We start from the raw sequence: 12,275 nt of genomic DNA, 5'->3' as shown, positions 1-12,275 counted from the left end.
TTTAATTTGAAATTTAAAAAGTAATCGATATAATGTTGGTAAATTAGATCACTCATTGCTTGTAAGTAATGCTAGGCAATCATTTTCATGACGGTCCTAAAAACTTTATCTTCGAAACATACGCATAAAATACAAAAAATATGCTATGAACTTTGACTGGGACTAATTTCCTTTTTGGAGACATATATTTACGAATGAGGCAATGTCAGCTATAACTAAATACCTTTTCCTTGCTAATAAAAATATTTGTTTGCTTTTAGATTACAAAGATTCAGCAGGTTCAAAGATTTGCATCGTCACTGCCGGAGCCAGACAACAAGAAGGTGAATCACGTCTAGATTTAGTCCAAAGAAACACCGACATCTTCAAACATATCATCCCACCTCTAGTGCAGTATTCCCCCGACACGATTTTAATGATCGTCAGCAATCCGTGTGATATTTTGACGTACGTGGCTTGGAAATTGTCAGGGCTGCCACAACACAAGGTGTTTGGTTCCGGAACCAACCTCGATACGTCCAGATTTAGGTTTTTAATTTCTGAGAGGTTGGGCTGCAGCTCCAACAGTGTTCACGGATGGATTATTGGAGAACACGGTGATACTAGTGGTAAGTGCAGATGTATTCCAATTTTTTTACATTGTTTTAGTTTCTATATTCTATGGTCCTCCTTACTAATATAATTTTAACTTATATCAGTATCCATATTTAAGTCATACGGCTCAGCTAAGTTAAGGAGAAAATTCAATCATCTCAGATATCTACGGTATCAAGGGATTAACATCTGGTGGAGTTCTTTTCGTGTTATTGAGTTCTAGATGATCTGGTATGCTGGAATATCTCCTAAAAATTTTCTTACCGATCTGTTGTGGGCGTTGCTACAAATACTGTTTTTGATGTTCTCTAGGGGGTCTGTGAAATGACACTTTTAGTAGAATGGGAATCGTAGTCCAAATTTCATTTTAGGATAAAGGTCGCCACTAAATGAGGAGTAACTTAGATTCCCAATCGGATAAAGGTCGCATCAAAAATGGAAGAAACTTGGATTCTCAAGGGATAAACTTCGATTGCTACTGGAACAAACTTGGATTCCTAAAGAGAGCCCAATCGGATGAGAAAATGCAAAGCTGAATAAATGTGAAGCTGAAATTAGCTGAAGCTTACCGACCTATATCATTATTATCATGTATATTGAAGACTCTCGAACGCATGATTAGGCTGGATTGGTTACTAAGGGATCAAAATCTTTTACCCGATAATATGGCTTTAAGAAAGGTTATGGAACAACTATTTAGATTCCTCAACAACTGTTGTAGACATTCAGACAAGTTTTTCCAGGACCAGTTATGTACCCGCTTTATTTTTAGACATCAAAGGTGCTTACGACTCGGTCTCTCTTACAATTCTCCAAGAAAAAAGATTAATTTTTTTCATATTCCAGCACAGTTCGCTTCTACCATTGTGAACCTGTATACAAATAGGATAATTTATTTAAAAGATAATTATACTCTTATGGGAGCTAAACATTAATACCCACAAAACGAAACAAATGATTATCAGCAAGGAGAATATAAATGGGGCTCATCTTTACATTAATGGGACGCAGATAGAGCGAGTAAAACAGTATTGCTTCCTGGGAACTATTATAAACGAACAGTGGAGCAATGTACAGGAAATAAAGTGCCGCATAGGAAAGGCAAGAACGGTCTTTAACAAAATGAGCGCCATCTTCAAAAGTCACAACATATCCCTAGATACAAAAATGGGACATTTGAGATGCTATGTTTTCTCTATGTTGTTGTACGGGGCGGAGGCATGGACGCTTACAGACACCACTATTAAAAAACTTGAAGCATTTGAGATGTGGCTTTATAGAAGAATGCTGAGAATATCATGGACAGCAAGGATCACGAACAAGGAAGTTCTAGAAAAAATGAAGAAGGAACCAGAGATTGTGTTTACGATCAAACGCATAAAATTGCAATATCTGGGACACGTTATGAGAAATCAGCACTGTTACTCCCTGCTGCAGTCTATATTGCAAGGTAAAGTCAAAGGTAAGCGAGGACCCGGTAGAAGGAGAATATCATGGCTGCGGAATTTAAGAACATGGTTTAAGAAAACCTCAACGGAGCTGTTTCGAGCCGCAGCGAGCAAGGTCATGATTGCCAATATGATTTCCAACATCCGAAACGGATAGGAACCAGAAGAAGAAGAAGGGAGCTAGACTTAATAATAAAGGATTACCTCAGGGCTCCGTTTTGAGCGCTATTTTGTTTAATATTTAGGTAAACATTACATCTACACAACATAACTATTACTAATATTACATTTATTACTGTACAATATGCAGATGATTTCTGTTTGCACACAGAACACAAGAAATATCAGCAATCCATTGAAAACTTGAATAGTGTCTGTGGTCTCCTTCAAAAATGTTTTATAGAACATGGTTTTAAACTATCTTGCAGTAAATCACAAGTTTGTTTATTTACCAGACATAAATTTCCTAATGTTAGTATAATCAACATAGGTGGACACCAATTTTCCTTTAAAAATTAAATTAAATATCGGTATCGTTAGCGACTTTTGTAAAATAGATTACAACGTGTATATGAGCGTCCCTGGGTGGTATAGAGGCAATTTTAGCATGGCCAATAATTCTCTTAAGAACCTTTACAGAAATTAAACGTATACTGAGTGTGAGGAAGAACCAAGGTGATGAGAGCCAGACTAAAATGGAGATGGGTAGGACATATACCTAGAATGACGACTGGGTAATGGGCAAAGAGGTTATTGGGATGACGACCAAGAGAAGACAAGAGAAGCGTCGGTTGACACCTATACGATGGGCAGACGATTTAAGAAGACAAAATAAAAACTTAATAAGAGTGGCGCAAGACAGATGGGGTTGGAAACACGAGGAAGAGGCCTATGTTCAGCAGTGGACTTTTAGGGCTGGATGATGATGCCTGACTGTTTTTAGAAAATTTAATGAAATAAACTAAATACAATTTCCTTCTAATATTATTATAATATGAGAATCTCCTGTCATTACTTTTCTTAGTTTTTCATCAATTATATTTTTTTTCTACTTGTATCATTCGTAAGAATCTCCTCTGCTCTATTGGTAATTTTATGTTATTTACAAGCTATACATTTCTAAATAATTCGTAGCTGTTCTAACTTTTTAGATCCATTTGCCGTGATGGATTAGTCTACTAGTTTTTTACATTTGGTACATCTACTTACAAGTCCTAACAATTCCTGGCCTTGTTAACCAGTTGCTTCGAAGCTACTCTATCCAGCAGTGTCTGTGTCCTTAAATCTAATCTGGATTTTCAGTGTTCTTAAATCTCTTGCAACGTGGTCCTGCCATCGTGTCTTTGGTCTCCCTTTTGGTCTTCCTTCTTCTGGTTAATCTTTAGTAATATTTCGCTGTAATAATAGGATGTGATAATCATTTATTATTTGCTTCAATTACTAACTTATTTAATTTTCATCTTTTCTCTGCACATTTCTTATATGCTTTACATTACTCTTTTGTAATTAGAATTACAAAAGAGGAATTAGGAGGAGGAAGAATTAGGAATTACACACAATAGAGCATTTTGCCACTTTGTAGATTGTCAAGATGATAATATATCATGAACTTTTCCTCAAGAACTTTCTAACCATCGATGTACCTAAAAGTTTTTCAGATTGAAATAGTTATCTCTCTCATCTCTGCGTAATATAAGGACCACTCTTTCATCTAAAGGCGCCAGTTTTTAACAACAACCACTGAAAAATTTGGACTGTAGAAACACTGGTTGTTAATTTTCATACAGCAAAATCATTCTTTTGGGTTTAATTTTTTTTTTATTTTTAGTTCCTGTCTGGTCTGGAGTCAACGTCGCTGGAGTACGTTTGAAAGACGTTCAACCCAGGGTTGGTACAGATGACGATCCAGAAGAATGGAAAAAGCTTCATTCACAAGTAGTAAATTCAGCATACGAAATTATCAAACTAAAAGGATATACCAATTGGGCTATAGGTCTTAGTGCAGCCTCGTTGACCAATACAATTTTAAAAAATCTTCATCACGTCCATGCAGTATCTGTCATGGTTAAGGTAAGAAATACGTAGATATTTGTACATGCACTAAATTAAAATTATCACAAGGTATGGCTAAGCAGTTTAGTATTGAATTGTTTTTACTGTGATAGAAAGATATGTGCTAGAAAATATTAGCCAAACACGAGTTCAGTGTTTTCGATGGTACAGTATTGAGAAAAAAATACAATTAACAAAATTAACAACAAAAAAAGTAATTGACTTAAACAAAAATATTCTCTAATGGTCTATCTGTATTAATTATTCCTCTATCATATTCGAAGGTCATTTTGAATCAAAAATTCACATCCTCGAAATTATGTAGTAAAACACACTACTTATAGGCAAATAAAAAAATAGTAACAAGATGGACCCCATTGTAAAAAACGAAAATATAACAAAAAATTATAATTGGTTTCAAATGAGTGTAGAGTAATAAATCATGAAGTGTCATAAAATTTGCCTGAATTTCGGTGTCGTCATGGGCGTAGGCAAATGGACGGATGTCAACTTCGTCGTCAAAAATTGATGTACCTCAAAATATCATATTTTGGATATTTTGTGATAACCAATTTTATTTAATTTTTCGATTAACTTATTCTTCAAACTCGTATTCCATTATATGGTCATTAAAGCTAATTACATTTTTATTTATAAAAACAAGTTCACTTCCTTACTGAACGAATAAAAGCATTAGAAGAAACTGATAAGGGTATGACGCACCTCCTAATATTACTAAGAACTAAAATAAATCAACATGAAGACTAATAACGCGTAATGAGGTTTTACTTACACTTTCATTATAATCCCTCTTTTATTTTATTATTATCATTCGACATTCGACATTCGAGTTAGTAATTGTTGCTACACCAATTAAACGTACAGTAATATTGTGATATAGAAATAGTGAAAAAGTTATAAAATGGCGACATTTACTCCAAAGAAAAGAGGTGTAAAAAATTCTCCGCTATCTGTTAGTGAAAAAGTTATAATTTTAAATGTATATGATTGCATAAAACACGATCACCCTAGTTTGTCTGTGCAAGAAAGTGTTGAGCGATGTGCCCGAATGACTGGAATTGGACAGTCCACGATTTTTAAATTATTGCGAGAAAGAAAGATATCAGGCCAGTTAAGTCCATGCAAGAGAAAATCAGGAAGACCAATAAAAATCTTAGGTGAAGACACCAAACGTGACATTCGAAGAAAAGTTCATTCGTTTTATTTTAAAAAGGAAATACCCACCCTTGACAAAATACTAATGGAGATAAGCCAAGATAACGATATTCCTTTGATATCCAGAAAACTTTTATGGAAAACTTTAAAAAGTATGAATTTTTCCTGGGAAAAGCACAATCGAAAGGCACTATTACTGGAAAGTGATGAAATCATTTGCTGGAGACGAAAATATTTGAGAACTATAAAACAGTACCGCAGAGAGCACAAGAAAATTTTTTATCTTGATGAGACGTGGATAAACGAAGGTTATATAGTCCAAAAAATGTGGCAAGATAAAAATGTAACAAGTGCTCGCCAAGCTTTCATAGAAGGCCTTTCGACGGGTATTACTTCCAGCTGATTCGGTCGTGGTTATGGATAATGCAAGCTACCATTCAAGGCGCATAGAGAAGGTACCAACTTCAGCTTGGAGAAAGCAAGAAATTATTAACTGGCTGTCAAATAAAGGTATTCAGTTTGAGACGAATTCAATAAAGAAGGAACTACTAGCCGTAGTAAAACAACATAAATCTCGCTTCATAAAATATGCCGTAGAAGATGTAGCAGAAAAGTATAAAGTAACTGTGCTACGCCTACCGCCATATCATTGCGAATTAAATCCCATAGAACTTATATGGGCACAAGTTAAAGGATATGTTGCAAGGCACAATACCACATTTAAAATGAAAGATGTCAAGGTATTGTTTGATCAAGCCATTATGGAAATCACATCAGAAAACTGGCAAAAAGCAATCCAGCATGTTTTAAAAGAGGAAGATAAAATGTGGGAACTGGACAACTTGGTCGATCAGGTGGTTGACCCTATAATTATAACACCAGGGGATGATGACAGTTCTTCGGATGAAGACTATAGTGATGTAGAATTGTAATAACGTATCCAGTAAAGTTTTTGTAGTTTTTGTGAATAAATTGATTTAAACTCCCCACAAGTGTTTCAATATGTAAAGTTCATTCGTGTGTGTTTGTGAGTATTTCCCGATTTCGGTTCGTATATATTTTATTGTTACATTTTATATTTTTTTAATAACACTGTTCTGCTGTATTACATTTTTATTTCCTTTAATATGATTTTTAAGAATGCATATTCTTTTGTCAATTAACCCACTAGCGCGCCTCTGGCTCAGTGTTTATCTGTCGATAACAATGGACTAATCCCTTAAAACAGGGTGATACCTACCTGCTCTTTATGAAACGACAGAATTTTGCAATGCGGACGGAATTTATTGACGGATTATTGACGGATTACCCTGTAGCGCTTTTGAATACTTCATGAGATTTTATTACTCTACACTCATTAGAAATAGATTATAAAGAAAAATAATTTATGGGCGATCTGAGGTGGGGAAGTGGAAGGGGGTGAGTTTTTAAAGGGTAAAACGGGCTGATTACGATTTCCGGCAAAACTAAAAGTCCAATGGAAAAAAGTTAAATAACAAAATTGTAGGTAATAAAAAGATCTATAGTCAGTCCATTTCCATCATATTGATAGCACATTATGTATGCAAATCCCTAAACTATTGATACGGGTGACTCAATGAAAAATAGATATTTGTCAACAAGTTTACAGAAGTATATAGGAAAACAATTTTAAATTGAGTATGACCACCAGGTATAAAGGTTGAAGCAGAATAGAATACAATAGTTTTGAGGGTTACTAATCCCTAAATAAAGTTGCCAGTGTCGGAGTGATGGAGATTAACAGATACTAATGAATTTGCAAGAAATGTAAGATGTTTATTTTATTGGTTATATATAAAATAATTTGTGGCCGTAACAGGGGCCGATTTGTAAAAAAATGAATATTATTTTAATCAAATTCCATTTAGATTCACTGCTTTCTTCAAAATCTAAGGAATCTTCAACTTCAATGTTAATTATTACCGGTTCCAGCATTGCATCAGTCATATTATCCAAATTCCACATTTTATTTTCTTCCTTGTGAGCATGACTAACAGCATTTTTCCGGAGTTACTTTTGATAAGGAATGTTCTAATAATTGTTGTAAGTCTTCTAATTTAAAAGTTTTGTTGTTGCGTCCGACTTCACCCTTTACTTGAGACCATATATTTTCTATCGGATTCAGATCACAGTGGTATGGGGGTAAACGTAAAATAATTACATCACGGTTTAATGCCATTTCATCAATTATATATTTTTTATAAGCTGCTTTATGTTGCCTTACAATAGGTAATAATTCCTTTTTTGTCGAATTCTCCTTGTACTCAATTGCGTGTTTATCCAACCATTCGATTATCTCTTCTTTTTTCCATGCCGTTGTTGGCAATTTTTCTGCTAGTCTTGAATGGTAACTAGCATTATCCATGACTATAACAGATTCCCTTATATTTTCCCTTCTTTTCGGTACTTTTTAATAGTTCTTAGATAATCTCGTCTCCAACATACAATGTAATCTTTTTCAATTAGAACGGATTTTCTTCTATTCTTTTGTCAACGAAATCCCATCTCTCTCAATAGTTCCCATAATTTCTTGTTGCTTATGATTGGTAACTGGTTCGTTTTCTCTAATTAATGTTTGGATTTTGTCCAATGTTGGAAATTCTTTGTTAAAAAAAAATGAGTGGACGCTGCGTCTTATCATGTTTTTATGTATTTCTTCAATTTCCAAGGGTTTACTCCCTCCACTCTTCTTGGGAGATGAAACAGTTCCTCCTTTTCTTTCTTTTAGGAATCTATAAATTGTTGCTTCTCCAACCCCTGTCATATTTGAACACATGTTAACGATTTCACGAACATTATTTAAAGGGCGTTGATGTACAAGTGCATCGTGTACATTTAATATTATATTTTTCTCTCTTAGACTGAAGGCACCTTTAAAACTACACTTAATCGGGATAAAACCTGTTGTCGACGTCATTTTTAAATGCAAATAACAAAATATCGACACCAAAAACGTAGGTAGGTAAGACATGAACAATGTACATCTACAAACTAAATGGAAGATGCAAACAATTTCTAATTTATATTATTGGCATAAGCTGTAATGTGGCATAAAAACTACTTAAACTATCATTAGTGAAGCGTTATCAGTAATTCCAGGTAGACGTTCAAAGAAGGTATTCTTTTTGTGTCAGGCGGTAACTTGTATAGAAAACAATAATCACCTTTAAATTACTGTTTACATTAATTTATTTCGTGAAACATTGAATTCTCTCGTTAATCACCCGTGTATAATTAACAATAATCGTGTGGCATATATACCCACGTTTTTTACGGACAAAAAAGGTATAGTGAGATTAGTGGACACTTATTTTACAGAAGATTTTTTAAAAGAAAATGAATTGTTGACGGCATCTTAAAATATTAATTTTTTTTATTTATTTCAAAACAAGTATAGGGTGACGCCTATGGTTTTTTGACCTATTGAGGATTTGCATACATAATGTGCTATCAATATGATGGAAAAGGACTATACAACTTTTGCATTTAGGTACACTTTTTCACATAAACTCAAATTTTATGCGAGAAATTCGAGTTTTGGTGTTTTTATTTTTATCTTCCACAAAAAAATTTTTTTTCACGAAATTTGGTTAAAACTTAACCAAATTTTTAAGTATCCCCAACAGACTGTAATTTTTTCTTATTTAAAATGTTTATTTAATTTGTCGGAAAAGCACCCTAATCTTCAATCGAAAATTCTCACCTCAAAATATCTACTATTTTTAAAAAGTTATTGCGTTTTTTGTTCGTTGAAATCTCTACTTTTTGATGGTATAAAAAAGTATACATTACTACGGCGAATTTTCTCAGAAAATGCAAAAAACGAAAAAATTTTAATTCGAAAAATTTAACTTTTTTTCCATTGAACTTGTAGTTTTGCTGGAAATCGTAATAAACCGTTTTTTACTCCTAAAAATTCACACTCTTTCACTTTCCGACCTCAGATCGAATATAAATTACTTTTTCCTTAATTTTTTTTATATTTTTTTCTTTTTACAATTGATTACATTTTCTTACTTTTTTTTTGTTTCAAAAATTATCGGTTATGGCCTACTAGGGTAAAGGCGTTTAACGCCACAGGGTAGATTTTGGATCATTTCAGATATCCTGGCTACTATTTTAAATAATTTAAGAACCTGAATTAACGTATTTTGTCCCCTAGGGTTTTCATGATCTGGAATACGAAGTATTTTTATCCCTTCCGACTGTACTTGGTGCCAATGGTGTTGAATACGTTGTGAAACAACAATTGGCGAGTAATGAACGCTGTTCTTTGAAATTCTCCGCTGCTAAGATGTCAGAAATTCAAAGAGACATCAAGTTTTAAAATCAAAATTCAGGAAACTTATTTTAACTATGATTTTCCATATATACAAATATATTTTCTACCAAGTATATTATTTAGTGTTTAAATGTTTTTAATAATAAAAGTGCGTTTTGAAACAAACTCTTAAAGAAATGGGATAATCGTAAATGATAATAAATAATAGTCAATCACAAACGAATGTTAAAATGGAGGAAGATATGACAGGATTTAATCTAAAGTAATCGGGTGTCCTCAGCAAGCAATTTAATCAGTTAATAGTTTTACCTTAATACCGGATCACTAGACAAGATAGGGATGAATAAACAACAGTTCCTTTCGAAACCAAACTTATTAGAAGATTTATTATCTGACATATGTAATAAACAAAAATATGATATTTTATTGTTCTAAAAAACTCATTAACTTATTAAAAAGCACAGGTTTAAGGTGAAAAAATGTGAGAACTCTCCCTGAAAGACCTCACGATCAGTATGGAATTACAATTTCTCGAACCAGACATCGCAAATACTGCTATTCTAATATTCTCATCGTTGAGATGTACGATACTATATGTGTACAAACCACTATACCAAATTTGTATTCCGAGAGCCAATCAACTATAATAACTTAAAATAAAATGTCACAGCACTACGTGAGTTTATAGAGACGGACCAGAATGAGGAGGACCTGAGGAAATGGACAGAAATACTTTCAGTTAATTCACAACACAAAGTTGCTACACTCTTTTAATAGTGGGAGATAATTTAGGTGTTAGCGTAAGAATAGCAGAATTAACAAATATAATTCGATCTTAAAAACACAACACACTCAACGTTTTTAAGGTATAAGCTGCGATAAACCCCGAAAGACTTCCTTATAAGAGAAAATTTAATTTCAAAAAGGCAAAGTGGAGCAATTTATCAAAAGTAAAGCCAATACCAGAAATTTTGTTGAACTCATTAAAATGGCATCCACTGGAGAAGGAGTTCATGTGGAGGCCAAACCACGTCACCATCGACGGTATAAATGAACCGTATGCTGTTCCCCCTTCCCACTAGCAGTAGTGATTGATTAGTGATCAGTGTAGTAGTGTCTGGGAGATCGGGAGACTTAGACCTCGAACGCCCCGAAGAAGATATCATGAGAGGATGTCAAAAGCTCAGCGCAGTAAGAATTGACGCGGTTCAACCCGGAAACCTTGTTAATAATAATTTTTGTAATAGTATTAATCTTAGCTTTAGGTTAAATTGTACTAACCACCATCTTGTCCGCAATCTTCTGTTTTCAGTTTTAGACTTTTGTTGACGATTTTGCAGTATGCTTAACATCGGTAATAAAATAAGTTGTTGATTATCTATAGTAGTGACTTCCTCATTTTCTAGAAATATTATTTCTTTTAATTTTGGGCAAGATCTGTACTTAAATACTTTTCGTCGCTTTAAACTCCTGAGCTGAGATTAGTGCACCATTTAGTGTTTGGTCGTGTTTTAATCGAAGAGGTTGTTGTATTTCAACATTCTGTAGTCGATCTATGAATGCTTGTACACCAATTCGTTCCAGAAAATCTTTAAGTGCCTGTGGGTACGCCAAAGGCAATAATCTTTTAATATCAGATTCATATTCTTGCAAGCTTTCGTTATGCTTTTGATATCGAACTTTCAGCTGACTTTGAAAAACTTGTTTTAGATGCTGTTAACCATATCTTGTTAAGCTTGAACGAGAGAGGTATAACTAGGTCCAACTGGGGAAAGAAATTCAAGACGGTTGCTGCCTTTCCTCGAAGCTACACTATCAATGAAGCTGCCATTTCTTTCTCAGTCCAGGCATTTACTATAGCTGCAACTTTGAATTGAAAGCGATAAGTTTTGCATGCTATTTGGCCATCGACTGTGGGTGGTTTTAAAATGTGGCTAGTTCTAGTTGTGTCTGATTCAACTATGGGGGATGATGAAGCTGTTTGTTCTGAAACAATATTAGATAAAGAAACTTGGGTATTAATTTTCCTTTAAAACTCAACTATTTGTCTTTCTAAATTAAATTTAAAATCTGTTTGATGTTGTACCTACTATTTTATTTTCTAATTCGTTTTGTTGCTGTATTATTTTATTTTTCTATTCTACTCTTTCTAATTTGTCTATTCTACTAGTAATTTGACTTTTCGTGAATTTGAGATAAACCATTCATGAATTCTACCTCTACTTTTCCACACCTCTCTTTTTCTTCTTGTCTACTCTTCTCCTTCACCTCCCTACGCTTCTCTTTTTGCTCTTTCTCTTCTTGTTTTATTTTAAAAACCATGAAGGTGGTCCAGAGGTACCCATTTCTTTATCAAATTTAGTAGATCTTGTAATAAACATAAACAATTACTTAACTCTCTTTTATCCCACCGCTGTCACCAATGTTACACTTCTTTAAAATTATTTTATTCTAACACCAAATTATTTAGAATACTTCAACAGAATGACAACTAAAAACTTCAAAATCTCAATTACAACTCCTAACATCTGTTTATATATATTTTTTTCTGACGTTCCAGACTTCACTAGACATTTCAGCATTTTTCGTTGACATCTCGAATATTCTAGCCTTGTTTTTCCTCAAGGGACTTTTTATATCTGGGATAAATCTTAAAGAACTTTCATAACGATATATATATAGAACCTAATCATATGATTAAT

General features: G+C 33.6%; 1 protein-coding gene across 5 annotated transcripts in view; it reads left to right on the top strand.

Moving 5' to 3' along the window:
* Nucleotides 1-12,275, top strand: part of Ldh (Lactate dehydrogenase) — a 50,033-nt gene that overhangs the window by 25,606 nt on the left and 12,152 nt on the right. For 4 of the 5 annotated variants that reach the window (XM_072527452.1, XM_072527450.1, XM_072527455.1 and 1 more), the window contains exons 4-5: nt 261-608; nt 3,871-4,112. In XM_072527452.1, the coding sequence (XP_072383553.1) occupies nt 261-608; nt 3,871-4,112 (590 nt within the window). Of the gene's footprint in view, nt 1-260; nt 609-3,870; nt 4,113-9,453; nt 9,685-12,275 lie in introns of those variants that run through there. The other variant, XM_072527451.1, reaches the window with a different exon arrangement.

This window comes from Diabrotica undecimpunctata, chromosome 3, assembly GCF_040954645.1.
Source record: "Diabrotica undecimpunctata isolate CICGRU chromosome 3, icDiaUnde3, whole genome shotgun sequence".
Taxonomy (NCBI): domain Eukaryota; kingdom Metazoa; phylum Arthropoda; class Insecta; order Coleoptera; family Chrysomelidae; genus Diabrotica; species Diabrotica undecimpunctata.
This window is presented reverse-complemented; position numbering and strand designations above follow the sequence as displayed.